The sequence below is a fragment of the Paramisgurnus dabryanus genome, chromosome 23 (assembly GCF_030506205.2).
Source record: "Paramisgurnus dabryanus chromosome 23, PD_genome_1.1, whole genome shotgun sequence".
In the NCBI taxonomy this organism is placed as follows: Eukaryota; Metazoa; Chordata; class Actinopteri; order Cypriniformes; family Cobitidae; genus Paramisgurnus; species Paramisgurnus dabryanus.
This window is the reverse complement of record NC_133359.1, coordinates 29,999,465-30,021,688: the sequence shown is the minus strand read 5'-3', so window position 1 is coordinate 30,021,688 and position 22,224 is coordinate 29,999,465. Positions and strand designations below refer to the sequence as shown.

Genomic DNA, 22,224 nt, shown 5'->3' with positions numbered 1-22,224 from the left:
TGATATAATTTAAGAAGCTGATGGTTAAAATACAGACCAATGTCTTTGGCTCTTGCTGCAACAGGTCGTCTGAGCTCTGCAACAAACTTCTTGGCATCCAGACGAATTTCAATAATGTTGTTTAGGAGAGCAAACAGAGGTGCCAATGGAAAGGATGCCACAAAGAGAGTCACAAAACCAAACTGGATTACTGCAGAAACAAACATCAACATCAGTAGAGATTATTCAACATTTACCTTAATGCATTCGGCAGGTGTCTTCTTTCAATGCAACTTAAGTTAAAAGCTATACATATTAACAATATGTGTGACACTTATTATATTAAATATACAAATTATGATGTTATTCACTCTATTTAGTTTATAAACAGATACTGATGAGACTCACTCATCTCCATGTACTCGGGCGTAAGGCCAACAAACGGCTCCAAGAAATAATCTGTCTCATAACGCTGTAACTTCTTCTCATATTCCTCCTCTTGGAAAGATCCTCTTTTGGATTTGATGAACCTGATTAACTTTTTCAGTTTACTGCAATAAAACCAGAAACACTCACTTATGCAGACACCAAAAGCCATTGATGGTCATCTTTAAATACGGCTAAAGTAGTATGAGACTCACGGTATGCCTATCTCAAAGAGATTGTTCTGGATGAGTTGTTTGCCCAGCATGGTGATACTGAGCTGAATACAGAGCTCCATTAAACAGCCACCTTGAGTACACTGACAAGTGCAAAAAACATCAATCATCTAGCATGGACGTAAAACTTCACAGAGAGACTGAATGCTCCTTGTTTCTTACCTCCTCCATACGATAGGACTCAAACACATAAAGGTAACTTCCAGGACGTCCACCGAGTCTGTAAGACACCACAATTATTAACATCTGACCTTATTTTTGTTATAAAAGCTTTCACTAATTCCTCATTAAAACCAGATCAATAATTCCTATCTTAAAATAAGAATAAATATGTCATGTATGTAATTATCTGTCATCCAATGAATAAGCTCAATAGTGTTGAATGTCAAAAGTATGTTGAGCTTCTTTAAAGTTGTGTGAGATAAAGGTTGTTCTGGATATCTCTTACTCACCTGCCTCTAAAGAAAGCGATGTATATGATAGGGGTGAACGCGTTCACAAACTTAAGAATGAAGGTTTTGAAGATCAGACGCTCTTCAAAGCTCTTGTCTGTTTTTGGAACCTCTGAGGAGTCAAAGATATTATGAAATAAAAAGGTTACCATTGATATATTACTCATAATGAACTATAATAAGTATGAATAGGGTGACTGACCAAGGATGGTGAGCCAGCGTGCAACAGCGCTGTACACCTCATCAAGGATGAGTATCACCACAAGGTTTATGATGGCTGCTGTGGTTTTAACTGTCAGCTTCACATTCGAGCGGGTCATCGGGTTTGAGCTCATAGCAAGAGCAGCTTTGGTTGATATCCGGTATAAAATCACACCAAACACTATTGCGAATGTAACACCAATCTATAAATGATGACAAACGTTATTCAGTAGGGAGTACATTTAACAAAACATGATGTAAAGCTCAAACACAGATGATACGAGGAGAAAGGATAAAGTAACTTTACAGCGCGCCAGACACCTGAGGATATTCAGTCTTCACACTTTTTAGGGATAGGCACATGTGATGGCTTTATAAAGTTCTTATCACTGTGGGTACGTTTGACACAACACCGACTGAGCTGCAATTCATGTTGGCAACGCATGAAGTCACCTATTCAAAGTAAATGAAAAGCGTTAACTCTGACGCCCAGTGTGAACGGAACCTTAGAGTGTGGCACCCACCCCCTCTGGGCATTCCTCTTCAACTCAGTGTCCTTAGCTGTTCTCTGTTTTAGGAAAGACAGGGGCCTCATTTATAAAATACTGTATAGAAACCATCCAAAATTTGCTCAAACTATTATTTTTCCATGTATAAATCTATAAATCGTAAGTGATCTTTAAATTGTGCACAGCTAAAAAGTTTCAAATTCAACCTTGGAAGTCCAATCACTCTGATACTATCTGAAAAAGCTTAATTAATGATCAGTGAACACTGACATACTGAGACCACAACTTACCAGAGGGAGGTATAAATGAAGGTCCGAATGAACGGAGGAGAAATATAACTCGAAAGCCGAGAGCTGCGAAACAGGGCTCAACTACACTCAAGACAAAGGGCAAAAAGCCCTTATGGGGAAGACCCAGGGAAACTGTAGGGGAATCAAAAACCAAGAAACCCAAGGGGTGGTTAGCCTAGAAATAAAGTTCAAAGCCGGCTAAACAAAAGGTAACTGGTCAATGAGACCAAAAGATTGGCTCTCCGCAAGCCAAACTCGTAAAATGAAAGAGGAAAGCTCACCCAGAAAAGGGAGAATCCAACTTGGAAAAATGTGCACATAACTGGGCCGGGGGTCTCAGGACAACGTGAGAGAGGCCTGAACTCAAGGCACCCACTGATGACAGGGAAAGCTTACAGGTCCCCAATGGCAAAAAAGGAGCCCTCTGGAGTCCAGAAAAGACAACAGAAAGGTGCCAAGAGGGGATGAGGCTAGAACTAGGAGTGCTTCATAGAACCTCTGAGGAACCATGACAACCAGGTTGTGCTTCCCCACATATTTCCATATCCAGTAATATGTGGTGAGCCGAAATAGCTGCAACATAAACCTTTAGGGTTGAGGGGGACAAATGTCTGTTCAACCATTCTTGTAGAAAGGTAAGCACTGATGACACTGGACATCTCTGCGGGTCCTCGCCATGGGAGGAGAACCAGGCCATGAAAAGAAGCCACTTGAGGTTGTAGAGCCACCAAGTGGAGGGGGCTCCAGTCTTCGAAGTGAAAGAAGGACATCAATATCGCCCGAAGAATTGCGGCCTTCTCTCCACTCATTAAGGAAAAGTATGCCGCTGAACCTGGGTGGCCGTCTGGCGAACTGGATCATATAGCCGAACCGAATGGTCCTGATGAGCCACAGTGATGAGTTGGGCAGTGCAAGCCATGCCCCCAAGAACCGCACAACGGGCTCAAAGGAATGATAGTATTCGGCCCACGGGGGGTGGGGGGGGGGGGGTGGGGGGGGCGGTCTGGTTTGGGTGTGTGGGATGGTGAAGACATACCCTAAAGGGTTGTGAAACCCTTAAAGATTATATATGAAGAGTTTGGTTCCAAAATGCAATAAATCCATTTTGAGTAATTTCAGTAAGAAATGTTTTCAAGCACTGATAAGCACTGATTACACTGGACATTTCTGCGGGTCCTCGTCATGGGAGGAGCACCAGTCCTTGAGCAGAAGCCACTTGAGGTTGTTGATTTGATTTGATTTGTTGAGTTGATTTATTTCATTCTGCAGAAAAGGAGGACTGGCGTTTATTGCGTTTTGGGAAAAAAGGAGAAAATATGACAGAATAACACGGCAGATATTGTATTTTGCGTAAAATGAAGAATTTACTTTTAAATACTGACCTGATATAATACTGATTTTGGAGTTAACTCATAAAAAAGGCGTTTATCGCGTTTTCTAACTGAACTCTAATATATATTATAACTTATGTTGTTTTTGTTACTTTTTGTTATAGGTCATATCATGACATTACATATATATGTGTGTGTGTGTGTGTGTGTGTGTGTGTGTGTGTGTGTGTGTGTGTGTGTGTGTGCGTGCGTGCGTGTGTAGGTAAATGTAAAAAATATATAAAAGGATAAAATAGGGGAAAAAGTTTGGCCCGCATCATATTTAAATTTTTTTAATCTGGCCCTCAAAGAAGAGTAGTTGAAGACCCCTGTTCTAGAGGTATTTTTATACCACAATGTTGATTTTATGTTATTTAAATGTTATTTTATGCATACAATCACATCAGATTTAGAAAGTCTTATGAACTTATTGTATATAAAGATAAAAAAGAGAGTGTGAGACTGGCTTACCATTAATAACATCATGATGAAATTAGTCATGTATGCAGGAAATCTGTCTTTAAAGGTCAGCTTTTCTTTCTCTGGCTAAAGAGATAAAAATATCAGAAACAAATGTGTGTGAATAGACAGTTTCTACAATGTAAAAAAGAGTGAAAAATGTGCATAGTCTTGACATTTATTACTTTTTATTGGTTTTAACATTACTGCAGTGTGATGACTGTAACTGATATGTTTTTATTTGTGCCAGAAAGCTTCTCCGCTGAAAGACAGACAGCAGCAACAGGCATGTAAAATTACTGGTACTAGAAACCAAACACATTTAAGGTGCAAAGGCATGGAAATAGTTTTGCACCTCTGAAAATGGCTAAACGTCCAAGGCCTCAGAACACAAAATTAGACGCACTTCAGGAGTTTTGAAGTTTATTGGTTTGGTTGAATTCTACAGGATTTTGTTAAGAAATGCGTGCCATGTGTGTGTGTCTATACAGTCAGCCCTTGACCATTTACATGCATCTATGCGCTGCTGAAAAAGATTGGATTAGAATCCAATTTCGCTGAGAATCCATCAAATTATAATAATAAAAAAGTAACAAGATGTAAAGTCAGGCCTGAAGACAAATATATCAGACTAAATCACCACTGGAACATATACAGATGCTGCATTTGAACATATGTGTCACGTGACTGGCAGTCAAGAGGTTCAATAGATAGGGAGCTTGTATCAGTATAAATATATAACCATTAGATAACAGATTAAAACAGAATCATCACTGAATGAAAGTGATCACCTTTGGTGATCTGTGCTCTTTCTTTAGGGATTTCTGCATGACTCTGAATTCATACTCAGCTCGTGGGTGATCCTGAGACAAAAATACATTAACACATGATCATACATACAAAGATATAACAGGAAGAGAAAGAGAAGACAGAACGAAAGAGAAAAAAATAAAGTTTAAATCCAGTTATTGAGAGACACTGGCAGGAGCACTATATAAAACAAATGTATTTCAATGCAGTTCAGGAATATTTGTGGATAAAGAAAGTTTTTGTAAGAGACAGTGGGAATGTTGGAAGCATAGTGAGAGATTAGAGTTGATTACAAGAGTTTTGAATTTGTTCCAAACCTTCAGTGCTTCCTATAAACACCAGGGGGAAGAAGAGGATGACAACATTAACTTACAGACTGATGAAATGACCTCGAATACACAATGACAGCCTTATCGACTATATGTGTTATACTGTATGTTGAAGTGTCACGTGTTCAGACCTCCTCCTCCTCAAAGCCTGTGAGATCCCACTCATAGTTCAGACACATTTGCCGTCTCTTCCAGTGCTCCATGAAGAAAGCAGCTGAAACACACAAGAGATGAAACACAGAATTAATTTAGTCCAATTGTATAAATTGTGGATGAGTTATGTTCCGCTTCATGTTTAAAAGGAAATGAACACTCAGATGACTTCATTACACATGAGAAACTATTAGGAGAAAAGATGCTAAATGTAGCAGAATCTGATGAAATATTAACATTTTCATTAAAGACATTATTAAAAATCATGTGTGCATGATGAAAGAAGCTAAATCTGTCTTTGTGTGAAGCTGCAGACATGTTATACATTTAAGCAGCATTGGGCACGTTTCATTTGTGTGTTTTGGTTCGTGTGTCTTTGGCAGTGCACCTCTTCTCAAGCTTTAAAATGCCCAAATAAAGCTAAAAAACCTTATCTTGACTCATGTCTCTTACATGCACACAAACAACACAACCCATTCAAACGTTTCTCATTATTACCGTTACTACTTAAACCACATTAGCAACATCCACAAAACACTTGCACAGAAGTTTGGATAAATGAAAATGAAGGTTTAAATATTCGAGAGGATGCAGTTATAGAGATCTCCTGGACATCACTGATACAGTATGTTGACATTATTTCAACATAAACTGTAAAGACACTGAGAATACACAAGAAGAGGAAAAGCACAGGTCAATATTTGAAGAGTTTGGTTCCAAAACGCAATAAATCCATTTTGACAAATTTCGGTAAAAATGTGTTTTCTATACCAAGAAAGTGACAAGATGAAAACCACTATTTTATGTTGCAAACTTTAACATAGCATCTTTAGGTTATAAAAACATAAAAAATTCAAATCCATAACTTGATTTTCAAAGATTTATTATAAAAACAAATAATTTTTTCCACAAAATGCAATAAATCCATTACTTTTTTCAAAATTCTATGAATCTATTCAATCAATGTATAAATGTGCATTCATTTTTGACATTTTATATTAATTTAGTTGAACAGTTGTACACAATGATTAAAAAAATAAACATTTATGGCTTTAATCAAAACACTTACTTTGTCATATTAGGAAAACTGACATTGCTGCGCGGTTATACTTGACGTCGTCGCTTAACCTTTTTATCACAGAAATCAGCTGTGATTCTTTGAGTAAAATTATGGAAAGATTTTCATAAGATCCCCTGGGGTCAATGTGTTAGCATGAGAGAAGCTAGATGCTGTCGGGAGAACAAGCGATTGTTCTCCCGAGTGCCTCTCGCGTAAATTATTAGAAGTTGATGGGCTTACGTTTTTTTCCAGTCACAGCAACCACAGGTTTATCAATGCTATTAAAGTATTATTTTGTTTTTGTTTGTTTGTTGATCACGAAGTACAAAGTAGATGAGGAAAACTAGGACTCTGTGTACTCAACGCGCCGCCATTGTTTGTTTATATTGTGTGGAATGGAGCGCTGTAATTTGTGGAGCAGATTTATTGCATTCTGTAGAAAAGGAGGAGTGGCGTTTATTGTGTTTTGGGAAAAAATGGAGAAAAGATGACAGAATAACACGGCGGATATTGGATTTTGCGTAAAATTAAGAATTTACTTTTAAATACTGACCTGATATAATACTGACTTGGCAGTAACTCGTTTTTTTTTTTTCAAAAATGGTGTTTATTGCGTTTTGGAACCAAACTCTTCGTTTTCTTAAAATAATTAGGAAGTTTTCTTTTTTCACCAAACCCCTTAGTATGCATGCAGAAAACTATTAGAAAATACAACATGGGTGATACACAATTCTTTTATAAAGCTTTGAAGCTACTGAATCGTTCACTATCCATTGTAAGAAGAAAACCACAAAAAGCTTTTATAAATTTGTTTTGGTTTTGAAGAACAAAGAAAGCCTTAGGGGATTTAAGTGACACAAGGTTAAGTAAATAATGACTACATAGAGTCTTCTGTTTCTTTCACTGTTAGTGGTTGTTCTCACAGGATGCATTCTTGTGTACTGCTTTGTTTGTTTTTGGTCTATTTCTGGTCTATGCAGTATGCTAAACAGAGCGTTCTGATGGATCCGAAAGTGTTTTCAGAATCGTTCAGTATTGTGAAGATGACGTGAACTTTAGACACATACATCTGTAGAGTACTTATATCCACATAAGTGATGGAAGAAATAAAGACACCCTGTCCATGGCTCTTAAAAGAGGAGGTTTGGATGCATTATGTACAATGTACCTTACATTTATACCGATAAAAGACCAAAACTGTCTTCAGGCTCTTTGCAAACAAATGGAAAGCACTGTAAATCTGGTGTGTGAACTCATGCCCTTAAACAGGGTGGAAGTCAACGACTTCCTGCCCAAAATCCCTCAGCAGACGACACTGAACAGAACAGAGGAACATTACAGAAATCTGCAGATCTGCCTATAGTCACAGAGACATGCAGGAAGCAAATGTTAAAGACGCCAAGATGAACTAAAGGATATAAAGTTCAAAATGAGCCGGAAAGAGAAAGATATACAGTTGTGAAGGAGAGCCGGGAAAGAGTGTATATCCAGATCTGAAACGGGACAGTGATTGTGTCATGAAGACAGTGCTGATCTCACCCCACAGCGCCATGAAGACAGAGAAGAAGACGGTGGCAGGATTATCAAACAGATGACTGGCCCGAGCTGTCCCACACGCTGTGCTCAGATTCCAGTAACTGCACACTCGATCACACAGCGGACACATGGTGACGTTCTTTCGCGGATCACAGATTTCCATACTGACAATAGAAATAGAGAGACAGCGATCAATATTAACAAGAAATGGTTTGACAATGATTGCAAAACATCTATGAAAAGAAATAAGAACTCGATTAAATCAGAATTATAGAGAACTTTACTGTGAGAAACATAAAGTTTAAAAATACCCTAAGAAGAAAAAGAAACAATTAAGAGAAACTGAACCATCTTTAGAAAAAAACAATATAAACAAAACCATGAACAAATCACCATATAAAACAAACTAAGAGTCAACTATTAAAAATTATAAAAACACTTTAGATTCTTCAGTTACACTGGATAGATTATGCGACACTTAAATCCAAAAATGCATGTGGCATAGCTGCCCAGTCTCAAAATTATTCACCTATAGTCACGTTATTTTTGTATTCTTTTTCGTGATACTGTCACGCATTTCCATGTTTTTTCCTGATCGTATCACGAATTTCTGTTTATGTGTCATTGTCACATATTAGTTACCAGGGGCCTTGCTAGACATAAAGCTCTACTGGGGCACAGGCCCCCAATATTTTGCTGACTTTTTTTAAAAACGCCTGCTGTGTGAGAGAAGTGTAACACTTCTATACAATATTTTCTACATTATACAATGATAGCAATGATCATTAACTTTTTACAAGAATATTTTAAGAAACCAGTCATTTTATGACTGCTATACTAAATAATCTCAGTCTTCTAACTGTTATGTAAGTTAGTGTCCTAGAGTTAAATATTAGTAAACTAAATATTTATTTCATATCTCAAAATACAGAACAGTATATCACATACATCTGTTGATTTTCTCAGCAATGATGCAATTCTATAGACTTGACAGAGGTTTTCCTGAGATTTTTCCTCTGTTTGAGACCTGACAGGGTGAGGATGTAGTTTGTCTTATGCTGCGTTCCAGAGCCCATCCATACCAGTGGGATCTAGGACTTATCCTACCTCCAACTAGGAAAAGTGCACTGGAATGCCTGTCGAAGTGGAACCTCCTACCGGCGAACTCGGGGGAGTTCGACCTACCCCGACTTCAGAAAAATAAGTCGGAGGAAAATGGTGGCGCCCAGAGTCTCGCGTCGTGAGAGGAAAACTTCAAGGAATAGAATATAATAGGGATGTCCCGATCAGGTTTTTTGCCCTCGAGTCCGAGTCATTTGATTTTGAGTATCTGCCGATACCGAGTCCCGATCCGATACTTCTATAATACGTAAAAAAGAATAAAGAAGAGCAAAAAAACAGATCCAGGATGTTCCTTATGTCATGCCGCACGTATTGCTGTTTCTGTGTGGAGTCAAAAGGGTCTAACTCTGTGCCAGCGCATAACTATTGATGTGTTAAAAAATAACGAGAATATAGTATATATGTTCAGGGGTTAAATTGGGGTTTGTTTTGTGGGGATGCTCTGTTGGGAGGAAGGGTTCGAGGGGTAACATGTTTTTTATCCTGATGACAGCAAAGCCACTGGTGTGTTTCAATGACATTTTGGACCTCTGATAGGATTTTATAAAGTTTCAGCTTTAAAGCTGTGCTACAGGTTGACCCAAACTTTAAAACCTGAAGTTAATATTATGCACATCTATGACTCTGACACCCTACATGCATTTGTTGCACATGTCATTATGCACAATTGATCAAACTTTGAAGGAAGTTATAAGACTCAACCTCCTTGACTACTTCTAGGCATAAGATGATAGACTACCCAAAAAGACTCAATTAACAAGAAAAACAACATACTGATTCAGCAATAGGCTATGTCTTATAAATTAGTCATAGAGATTCCCTAAGCTGGTCAGCTGTTAGTTAAACAATCACTATAGTTAGGTCGTAATTGATTTGTATAATCAAAATACATTATTTTATTAAACTATACAATAAGTTGTATCCAGTTATCTAGTTAACATATTGTAATAAGATGGATGACATGGCTATACATACTTTAATACTTTGTTTCTAGACTTCTATTAAGTTTTTTTCGATGTGTGCACCATTCTGATCTCTCTTTCTATCTCTCATCTCTACAATGTGTAATGTGATCCTCCTGCGCGAATGGGCGTTCTTGAGGTTCTGAATGAGACACGGAGCTGATGTAGATTAACTGAGCACATAGTGACAAAAACGATCGGCGCGTAGTTTAAATGAGCGGTAAAAACCCGGTTTTGTCGTGCATGCACGAGTGTGTGAAGCCTATGAATGAAAACGCGTTTATTATTCGCGTCAGTTCACACGCACCAGCGCAGCGCGTACACTGGCGCGGAGCAGAGCAAGACCTTCAGTATGTGTGTGGTCCTGGCCCAATTTAAACCCTGCATATGTATCCGAGTCCTGATCGGAAGGTAACGTCTGATTCCGATCGAGTCTAAAACCACGTGATCGGAGCCGATTTCCAATCATGTGATCGGATCGGGACATCCCTAGACTATAAATTGTACTTCTATTCTTGTAGGGTTGTTTTAGACATTGTAATTTTACACCGCTTGTTTTTTTATATTATGGCGTGAAATTATGTTGTTATTATCTGTTAGCATGAAGATATGGTCAAATTATACCAAGTTACTTAAGCGACATGCAGCGCTTTTATATAATGGCTCCAGAACACTTTGTAAAGATGTTTAACTTGATGTTTTACTGTAGTGTGACCTGCACAGTTCGGACCGATGTTTAAAAGTCATGTAGTCTGTACGAGCCTTAAGAAGACCGGTCGGTCGTCCATGTTTTCTGGTTCCACTTTAAATGCCTGGAACGCTTTGAAGTAGGAGCTAGGACACTTCAGGAAGGATAAGTCCCACGTTCCACTGGTTTGGATGGGCTCTGGAACGCAGCATTACCTCCCTTAAACTCATCATCTCTCCTTTCTTCTTCCCTTTCCCTGCTTTGCACAAAACATTTCTGATGTACATCTACAGAAGCCAATAATGATCGAGTCAAAATAAGATTAGCATTATTATTTAGAAACTTACTTTAGTTTCGTTATGCTTTCATAAGCACTCGCGTGGCGTCACCTTTGAATGCGGTTGTGCGTGGTGAACGCAAACGCGTGCAGCCATGGATACGTGCGTGCACGCGTCAATGCGACTGCTTCGTCGCTTTTACAAGCCTAAATTGGGTAACTACTTTGCATAAAGATCCGTTTTTGCCGCGATTGTCTTTGTAAAGGATTGCACTTAACTGCTAAAATTTAAACTTGAGATTTACACCGGGGCACAAAAGATTTACACTGGGGCACGTGCCCCAGTAAAAGGGGTCTAGCTTTTTCCTATTTTTAAACCATTTTCGCTTCGGTTTAGGGTTAGATTTGGTGTTTGCATTAGTATGTCACTTTAAGTATTGGTTTATACATTTTTTTCATATTTATTTTTTATTTTGTCTAAATTTAAACCATTGCATTAGGGTTAGAGTTGGGTTTGGGTAAGGATGTAATTTTATGTAAATCTAACCCTAAATCGAAGTGAAAATGGTAAGAAAATAGGACAAAACAATCAAATTGTAAATGTTTAATATAACTTCACAACATCTGATCACATTGTAAAGTTTTAATATAAATGCACAACAGATCACATTTTAAATGTTTAATATCACTGCATGACATCTGATCACATATGAAGATTTAATGTAACTTTACAACAGGTAAAATCAAGTCACATTGTAAAGGTTTATAAAAATAACTAAGGACTAAGAAACGACTTAACTCCACTTCGCGTCGTGCCGCATTGCACCTTGGGTGTGCATTATTTTCGTATAATTCAATTGCCCGTCGTCAATTATTCCTTACTTAAAAAGGGGAATTTCCCTTTGGGGGGGGGGTTGTAATGGTCCTCCATGCACTCTGACTTATTAACACACTTAAAGAGTTGTAATCCTCATGTTAAACAAATGCAAAGTGTGAAAAAAACTGTTGACAGAGTATTTTTTGGCCAAACTAATGGCTTCTCTTTCTCACAAGTTGTTTTCGAACATGGGTACCCTGTTCATTAGCTTCCTTCGAGTAGAAGTCACAGACATCACTGCACTCAACAATGGCACAAAAGAAGTGTGTTTTTTGGATGTAAGGAGAAGAAAGCCAGCATTATTGAAACAATTAATATTAGCTTGTTTATCCCCATATCTGCATATAATGTAAACGAAATGAACATGTAGAATCATTAAGTTAACCAGAGATAGTGGGATAATGTTTTGAGTATGTTCCTTGCTCGTGACTCACTCCTCCCACTCGACACTTCTGGGATTTCATGCTTTTCCGGAAACAATCACTAGACCTGATCTGTCTTTTATAAATCTGATAAAACTAAGGACACTTCAGAGATAGGAAGCAGGGCTTCAGACTGCCACCAAATGGTGGCATTTTGCCACCAAAATTTGAGAGTGTGCCACTGAATTTTACATCCAGTAGCACATGTGCGACCAGTAAATTTGACTTTTTTGGTGATGTGACACTGAATTTGAAACAGCACATTGTACTTTCTGCATCTAGCATTAAAGTATTTATTAGTAATACGGTGAAAATTAGTAGAAATGTGAATATTTGGTTAGCATGTTGATTTAAGGTATATTTTCTGGTTGCGCCCCTAAAATTTTAGTTGGGGCCACTGCGCTCCTAGTGAAAAAAGTTAGTCTGGAGCCCTGGGAAGGATGCAATACTAATCTATAGGTATTCAAGCTTTAAATGATAAAGAAATCTTAGTTTTGATTTATATCTTGGTAACTTTGACAACCTTGAACACTGTAAACTTAAAGTAAACTTAATCAAGCAAACTTAACCACTCACATTTTTGTGTATTGGACCTATGCTTTAAAATCTTTAAAGTTCATTTAACTTTTAACTTTAATTTTAAACACATAAACATAAAGAATTCAAGGGCAAAGAACTTTATAATACAAAATGCTGCAATGAATACCCAAAGTTTGATTTCACTCATTGATTTTACATTGATTTCAATATTTAACATGATCTTACTCAATTAATTGTAAAGATATCAAGATTATATTTACACATAATGTTTTTTACATTATTTTATGAAATAGTCAATCACTAAAAACGATTTTTGCTTTGTTTACACAGGTCATATAGTTTTAAGTATTGAGCCTGGTGAGCAGTTTCAAACCCTAAAAGATATCTGATTAATGGGCACTATACCAAAGTAAATATGTATTCGCATACTTATTTAAAGCATGATGAAAATGAATCGTTTTATTATTTCTATTCTAAAATCAAGGTTTATTGTAAAAACTGTATAAATGGGTCCAAGAGGTCATTTTCAGAATTTGTCATAATATCCTGACAGTGAAAAACTCCAGAGGGAATTTTTAGACAGATGTTTGCTTTTATATGTTCTTTCTCACAGTATACACTTCCTCTTTCACAGATCCAGAGTTTAAACTTAGGATGAGAGACTCATATTTTATTAGCCTGCAGTATTTTTAGACAAAAATGTGATAAAGGTTGATGAACTGTTATGCAACTGTGTTTAACTTAGACATGAGTTATTGATGATGTTTTTACTTGACTTACTTAAAATAGACCCTAGGACAGATGTTTTGGGGAACTAAGTGCTCATTCATGGATACTCCATTGTATTTATTGACTACATTATTCCTTTAAGCAAATGGAAATCACAAGCATATTAAAAAAATACTGTCATTCTTTTAAGAAGCTCAGCAAAGCATGTGTTGTGTATTTGGTTTTTCTTTTATACTATTAATAATTTTGATTATACCAAAATTTATATAAAAGTGAACATATAAAAGTGAATATTTCTAATCTTCTAGCACTTTTTTACAGTGTTACAAAGTTTCAGTGACTAACCCCATCATCTGTCTAAACAAAACGCTGTCTAAACAAAACGCTCCAAAATGCTTTCTACTGGCCTGGCACATATAATTCAACATTTAAATAGTTTCCTCATTTCCTTGTATATGCAATTTTTTTTACGCAAAGAAATTTTTTTTTTACATTTGTTGTTGTGTAAACATACCCTTAAAAATATAGTATATAGAAAGTAATATATTGTCATCATAAATAGATTTTAATCTAAGGGTGCTTTCACACCTGCCTTATTTAGTTCGGTTGAATCGTACCAGAGCTCGATAGCTCACTTGGTGTGGTTCGTTTGGGCAGGTGAGAATGCAGCAATCGAACTTGGGTGCACACCAAAAGTGGACCAAACAAGCGGACCGAGACCTCCTTAGGGAGTTTTCACATCTGTAGTTCAGTTCATTTGGTCCGGACCAAAAGCAAAAAATCATACAATGTAGGTTTTTTAGAAGTTTTGGTTCCTTTTCACACCACACTGATTGCTCTGGTCCACACCAGTGGAAACAAACCAAAATTCAGTCATGTGATAAGATCCACATCACTCATTGGCCACGTGTATTTGAACATATTTCCTAAACTGCTTCTCGATTATTTAGAATCAACGTGTGCGAAATTACAACGGAACCCGGAAGTTAACAAAAAGAAGGAAAATACAGCAGACACCATGGACAGACTGCTGGGCACTTTAATTATGTATCTGTGGTTGATATACATATTTTATGTATTCAGCCCTCTAGACCAACTGTTAATTTCCAGAATGAATCGCAGATGCGGCTTGAAAACAACGTTTTAATGCACTACAAACAGCGAAGACACCAAATTTCTGAGGCTCCGCCTGCACCTCCTCGCAACTCCAGGTATGTCCGCAATCTGTCATTGTGCTAATGGTGGTAATAGAAACTGTCAACAAACACTTCCTCATCTGATAATGCACTGCGCAGCTGACCACAGCAGCTGGTTTAGTCCAAAATGCGCAGTACTTTTGCAGTTAGGTCAGTTCGATCTCGGATCGTGTTCTCACCACAAACAAACCGCTCTAGAGTACCGAGGCCACCTCTTCCGCTTGTTTGGTCCGGTTTTTGTGTGCACCAGAGTTCGATAGCTGCATTCTTACCTGCCCAAATGAACCGCACCAAGAGAGCAATCGAACTCTGGTACAATTCAACTGAACTTAATGAGGCAGGTGTGAAAGCACCCTTAAAGAGGTGGTCTCGGTACGCTTTCAAGTGAAATCTGTTAATGTATATGTATACATTTTCAAAAATTCCTGGTTGCCTTAAATTTTAACTCACATTAGTAAACAGACCTTATGGGGCAATTTCCTGGACAGGGATTAGACTAGTCCTAGACAAAATATATGTAAGAGCTGTTCAAACTGAAAACAACTTGCACTGACATCTTAAAATACATCAGTGCCCTTTGTTTAGCATCAAAATGCACACAAGTAATGTTTTTAGTAAGGCATGCTTGTTAAAACTAGTTATATGTCCTAATTACCTAAGGTCTAGTCCTGGCTTAAGCTGATCCCTATCCACCCCTTAATGTTTGAGCCTGTATTAGAAGAAGATACAGATTTTGCATTCAGATACTATCAGAATACAATCCATCACGTACACTGCAATCACAAAATTCTGGCCACTTAATTGTCCCTAGACTATCAAAAGTGTCTAAAGATGGAAGATCATTTTCCTCTAAACTCCTAAGTTCTGGAATGATTTACCCAATAATGTTCGAGTATCAGATACAGTCGATCAATTTAAATCTAAACTTAAGACATTCTTCTTTAACAAAGCATTCACATAAAATGTCCAGTAAATGTACTTATCCCGCAATAGTTAGTTTGTCCAGAACAAAGCATTCACATAACTCATCTGGGTAAGTTACTTATGCCGCAATAGTTAGCCTGTCTAGAACCGAGCTGATTTAAACCACAATACTGTATGACACTTGCATTACATGTGAACGGCCCCTATGCTAATAGGATTTTGTTTCTCTCTCCCTGCCTCGTCCTTGACCCCGAGGCACCACTGATCTACTGACCATCCTTCAATGAGATGCCCAGCCGATGCCTGACCAACGACCACCGGCGGAACCAGTTTAATTTGTTTACCCGTTCACATACCCCAATAGTATTTATATATTTAAATATATATGTGTATCTCTCAGGGTTTTTTCTCCTCCTAGGAGTTTTCCCCCTGGACTAGCCAGGAGGGTTTCTCTCCTGGAGGGGGGGGGTCATCCCCTGGAGAGTCCGCCACCTTTGGCTTAACTTAATACTTTACTGTATACGTTACATTATAAGTACGCTCGCTTTTCTATGCTTTTCCTACATCTATAAATGTAAAGCTGCTTTGAAACAATTAACACTCTGGGGTCGACGGTGGCGCGGGCGCCGCAAACTCTTTATTTTTCAATCACTCCACAAAGAGACTTAAATTACTCTGCTGATTTTTGACATACAGATATGATTTATACATCATTTCAAACGTTAAAGTGTCTAGTTTTTTTCTGTCTACTCCCAATAAAAACAGAATGTTGTGCTTTTCGCAAAATTAAGAAAATAAACATGATGCACGTTCTGTTCTCTCTCCCTCAGTGAAGTCCTTTCAGAAACGCGTCAGAAAAATAAACTGTAACTTAACGAATACTTGGTGTAGAAACAAAAGATAAATGTCTACATAATGCTTGGAATGTCTCCTTTTAAATGATATAAGTGAAATTGAAAACAGATATTGTCATTCGGTGTAAACTGTATGAGAAGGAGGAGAAGTACCGTATTTCTCCAGTTACCTCATTATCTGTAATGAGATCGGATCGCCACACCCCCGCGCCATTGAAGTGAATGAGCAGAAACATCCATATGCATGACTCGTGCCTCCTGCAGTCAATGGATATGCAATCCACAATCCAGTCTCTCCATTCCTTGTTGTTCCATCCGATTGCACCAAACATGACATAAATCCTTATTTCCTTGCGTATGTGTGTCAGTATCTCCAGACGCGAGTGTTTTCTTTGTTCTTCCGTCAAACAGTTCACGCGATTGGAACACACATACACAAACACGCGAGTCAGGAAACTCGACGCGCTTTTTGGTATTCTTATACAATGCGCGATTCCAAACAGTACAATCCTTATTTAGTTGCGTCTAAGCGCATATCTCCGCACAGCAAGTTTATTAAACACAGGATCACTCGCGTGTGCACACATTCACTGCTTTCATGATCAACACGTGAGGTAATGGCGGCGGTTGTAAACAAACATTGATACGTTTACCACGCGTGTCCCTTGTTGTGTTTCTACTATAATGATTACAAATACACAAATAAGAGTCCAGACAACGATAGGCAGTTGTTCTTTTGAGCTTTTTACTGCACAGAAGTAAACCTCTCGCTGGCCAACCAAACACTAACCCTGGGTTGAAGTGTGTTCATGTTAAGATGGCCAAACAGTATCTTTACCATGATTAAGCTACTATGGTTTTTAAAAGGTAACTTATACTTGTGAAATTAATAGAAAATATTTCAATAGAAATATATATAAATATATATAATGTGTGTGTGTGTGTGTATTTACATTATATTGAAAAGTAAACCTTATCATGGTTTTACTACAGAGAAAGTTATTCCTGTTGAACATCCACACAAGGCTCATTAGTGGCTCATTATTCAACTCTTTTGTCTCTCAGCTGTCAATCACTGATTATTCAGGAGCTTTCCCGCCTCCATGCATACAGCCTTTCCCAAGCAAAAGTGTCTTAGAAATTGTAAATCAATATCTTGCTTTATGTGATTGAGTAGGCCATATGATTTTCACATCATTTTGAAGAAAAAACTCTAGACAACTAGATCCAGTTTGGAAAGTCTTGGGAAAACATGTTTAGAATGAGTTTTGTGGAGTTATATCAGTGACTTAAAAATTTTGCTTTTTCAAAAACCACGCATAAACATTTTTCTCTCAAAAATACAAACATGTACATACATGTTGATTATATGATATTGTAGCCCAGTTTGTGATGAACACAGTGTTATGAGACTTTTGCCATTAATATGTTTTTAAGCAACTGAAAAAAGCACAAATGTCAGTGCATGTCAAAACTTCCCAAGGGCCCTAAAAACCCCTTAGACCCCAGAGGGTTAACAATTGTGAAAAGCGATATATAAATAAAATTTAATTTAATTTTACGGAACAACCAATTGTTTGGAGATTGTTGATGGATGCTTTTGAGTGGTTAGTTTCTGTTTTTTTCAGTATGGACATGCAAAACGTAAAGTGACATTACAGTCGAGATGTACGCCCCAACATTAAATTAATCGTGAAATCAACAGTCAGTGTTATGTTGAGATTGACCTGTTTTCCAGCTGTCTTTTGCATCCACAAGGTTTAGATAAAAATGAGGAAATAATTGTGTTGAAGGCTCATAATAGGTCATTACCATATACAAAACTCTTATTATTCATCTATGGCTAGGTAAATGCAGTTTTTTATTCTACAGCACCTTAAAAGTATAATCAACTTTATAAGTCATTTAATCTTACTGTTTTTTAATTTGGCTAGTGATGAGTTGCTGTAAAAAATAAAGTTAAAATTGCTTAAGTTGCAGCAATGTTTTTGATTGTAATGTCTGATTGTAATGAATTGTAAAACTGGTTTCATTGACTAAAACAATGAATATTAATAACGGCAAAGAACTGGAATGTAATAATGTCTTGTCCATTGGAAAGTGCATTAGCTCGAAGTGACGTGTACACTCACCTAGGAATGTCATCATCAACAGTAACACATCCATAGAGGAACACAAAGACCCCGACTAAAGAGGCAGGGATCAGCATCTGTGTGTAGACCCCAAGCCAAGCAAAGTATAGACCGATCTTCTCTCCAAAGTACTTCCTGTAAAATAACAAAGATATTAACAATGATACCACAACAATGGAGAATAATACAATAGGACTTTGTGATTTACCTGATCAAACCAACAGGCTGGTACTTATAAAATACACTATAGCTGGCCCACTCTTCATACAGCAACTGAAATAATATAGATAACAGACACAGCTTAATGTAAACATCATTCTAAAGGTATTCTCAATAAATGTGTCTGCACACATTTAAAGGATTTTGAGCTGCATTGACTGATAAGAAACTGAAAATATTCTGAGCCAAATATATCAATTTAATATTAAAGGGACAATAAGTAAGATTTACCAATGCATCTAGTGGTGAAATTTTATTTTGCATTCAAACGAATAGTGCTCTCTAGCGCATCGCTTTTCCAAATGCGTGTTGCAACCATACACTGTAAAAAAAGATGGACGAAGCCTGTTCACTCCCTTCCATTGGTGAAAAGTGAAGCCGCCAGTGTCCCGATATGGCGCTGACATCTTGGGTCTTGAGTCTGCGCAGTAGCGATTTCGGGACCAGTCATGCGCAGTAGTAAGCAGGAAGTGAAGCCGCGAAATGAAAACCCCGCCCTCGCTCTCGCAGAATGCGCATATCACATGATATCACAGCTGTCAATCATGACGTGACACCACCGTTTTTATGTCATTAAATAACTAACTAAACACAAACTTATTTTAAAAACAAACATTTGAATTTACATCAGTGTGATAAAAACTACAATAAATGACAGAAACCAGGTTCGGAAAAAAGATAATTGAAGTGTAATCAATTTTTTAAGTTGGTCTCAAGTCCCATTGAATAACATGGGGAGGCGGGGTTTATGACCTATACTGGGACCAGTCACTGGGGGGCGATCGAGACGTTTTGGCTTCACTTTTCAGGGCTTGTGCGGCACGCTTGGTTGCAACTATGGTAGTTTGGTGTGAGAGACCTGGGTTCGAATCCACTGTGACACACCATAGTTGCTCCAGAGGCGTGAAACCTCTGACATATTTAGCAATTGTAAGTCGCTTTGGATAAAAATGTCAGCTAAATGAATAAGTTAGTAAGTAGGCTAGTGCTTTTTTCCTTCTATGCTATTATAGTTTATCAGTATGGAGGAACGACATGGAAGCCTCCTTGGACTTACCCGTTCAATGTAAGTAAAAAGAAGAAATTCTAAGCTTACAAAGAAAAGTCAGATTACTGGCAGAGGTCATTTGACACCAACGAGGACATATTTGTGAATAAAGTCATTGATTTTGATTGGGAAACGAAGACTCGGTTTTTAGAGGAGCACAGAGAATGCATGGAGAAGGTCTGCTTTAATGATGTTCTGTCAAACCAACAGTTGGCTTTGGGTGTAAAGCAGAGGTTGATCCAGACTATTTTAGGCCTGGAAGGAATCTCCTGGGAATGTAGTCTATAGGTAAAGGGAGTCCGTGGAGGATTTTCTAAAACCCTGACATGTCCTCACAATATAACATTTTATATAGTATTCTGTCTATAGTATATTCAGTGATCTGTAACAGCAGTTTGAGCTGCGTTGTCACAGATTGCAGGTGTAGTGTGTCAGATGAGAACTGGCCCTCCTAGCTAATTATGGCCCTCTCACAAGGGTTTCTTTCTTCAAATAAATTTTTCTACCACTGGATTTTTCTCCTTAAGAGTTTTTTAAACCCCTTGACATACTGGGAGACTACTGATAATAGTTTAACTTATAAATTTTACTTATACATTACAGTAACCCTGCTCTTATTAATTTGGTGTTATTCTTAACCCTAGTGATTTTGAAACTTCTTTCTTTGATAGTACTGTATCTTAGCTTAAGAATTTCTTTAGTAAATGCGCTAATAACAGTATAGTTTGGAATTGTTATTACATGCTAAACTGATCTACTACTAACAATAATAAATGCCTCCAATCCTAGACCATAAGATTCATAATATGGCCTGGAATGGAAGACTACTTATTACATTACTTAATAAGAAATGACTCCATGTAGCTTAAAAAATACTCAATCCTACACTATATTTACAAACTGCCATGCTTTGCTGTTCTTTGCTTTTCTGTGTTTCCTTTTTTTCTATTTCATGTGATGCTGATTTGGTACAATAAACATTTGTTAAAAGCGTTTTATAAATAAAATAAAATTGAATATTATCCAGGGTTGGATAACACAGAGGGGTCCTCAACCATCTCCTTAATGGAAGTCATTGAGATAGCTCTGAAGTGGCAAAGCAGTGGATAAGCGATTGACTTCACTCGGGTGTTATTTTATAAATTTAAAAACCACTGTTCAGTTCAGTTCATCTTTATTTATTTCCCGAAGGCAATTTGGTTGCAGCAAACAGGCACACATAAAACACTGTCACACATACATACACAAGAAATAGTTTAAAACACACATGATTTCATACATTTACCTAGAGTTTAAAAACTTTACAGCTGAAGGTATAAATGAATTTTTAAACCTATTTGTTTTACTGAGCGGAGTTCTATACCGGCTACCAGATGGAAGAAGCTTGAACTCCTCAAACAAGGGGTGAAAAACATCCAACATAATATTATGTGCTTTACCCAACACCTGTCTTTGATATAGCTGAGCCATAGTCATTTGCTTCCTCCCTGTTATTTTGTTTCCCTGATTCACTATCCTCTCAATACGATTTCTATTTTTCACATTCAGAGAATTTAACCAGCACAGTAGTGAAAAAGACAAAACCGACTCCACATAGGATCTATAGAAGATACACAACAGTGTTTTATCCACATTAAATGACCTTAATTTTTGCAGACAATACAATCTCTGGCCCCTGCTGGCCATTTAATTTATCGTTTTAATCTTTAAAAATTTTGAGTTAGGCTGAATAAGGGGCTAATCACACCAAAAGCGTTTATGGCAGTTGCAGGCGCCTTTTTTGAATGATATTCTATGGGCAGGGAGCGTTTGCGCGCTGTTTATGCATGCCGAGTGCCTTGCGGTTTTTGCCGCCAGCATGTGCTTTTGAAAGAACCGCTGGGAGCGGAGAAGCGCCCGATGTCATTCACGTCTTTCCATTGTCCAATCGAATGAGGGGAGAGGCGGGCCTTACATGGTGGTGAGGGAAGTTTACAGTTGCTTTGAAGAACCGGACTCCACTTGCTCACTCTCTTCTGCGTGTTTGTACACCTCTCACCGTCAAACAAGGTCAGAGCAAGCGTCCTCTTTTTAAAGTTTCTGCTATTATGATAGTTAACAGCAAAAGAGCACCGGTGCTTCAATATTTGATTGACAAGACAGCTGACTCGGTGGCTGCTTAGCAATATAAAAAGCCGCGTCACACAGCTCTTTTTAAAAAAAAAAAGGCAGTGCGTCGCACCTTGCATTTCCAAGCGTTTAAAGTGCATTAAAAGTACACACTTTTGCTTAACCAAATCTGACAGTCACTTTTGGGAAGATTTTACAGTTAAAGAAAGCCCTTTATTAACCTAAAGGAAAACTTACTTTTCTGTCATTTGGCTCTGCGCTTTCTCCAGCAACATCACCCTGTTATGATAATGATAATAAAATTTCAGTGAGTAGTAT

The 22,224-nt window shown here is 37.7% G+C and overlaps 1 protein-coding gene across 7 annotated transcripts in view; it reads right to left on the bottom strand.

Moving 5' to 3' along the window:
• The window catches only part of ano1b (anoctamin 1, calcium activated chloride channel b), a 75,341-nt gene that overhangs the window by 8,138 nt on the left and 44,979 nt on the right, over positions 1-22,224 (bottom strand). For 4 of the 7 annotated variants that reach the window (XM_065297979.2, XM_065297983.2, XM_073813305.1 and 1 more), the window contains 14 exons: positions 22,144-22,185; positions 18,739-18,803; positions 18,531-18,665; positions 7,811-7,971; positions 5,190-5,272; positions 5,047-5,058; positions 4,711-4,782; positions 3,932-4,006; positions 1,293-1,494; positions 1,091-1,202; positions 801-858; positions 621-721; positions 388-530; positions 38-190 (listed from right to left, as the gene is read on the bottom strand). In XM_065297979.2, coding sequence (XP_065154051.2) covers positions 38-190; positions 388-530; positions 621-721; positions 801-858; positions 1,091-1,202; positions 1,293-1,494; positions 3,932-4,006; positions 4,711-4,782; positions 5,047-5,058; positions 5,190-5,272; positions 7,811-7,971; positions 18,531-18,665; positions 18,739-18,803; positions 22,144-22,185 — 1,414 coding nt within the window. The remainder of the gene's footprint in view (positions 1-37; positions 191-387; positions 531-620; positions 722-800; positions 859-1,090; positions 1,203-1,292; positions 1,495-3,931; positions 4,007-4,710; positions 4,783-5,046; positions 5,059-5,189; positions 5,273-7,810; positions 7,972-18,530; positions 18,666-18,738; positions 18,804-22,143; positions 22,186-22,224) is intronic. The other 3 variants (XM_065297984.2, XM_065297986.2, XM_065297982.2) reach the window with 2 other exon arrangements.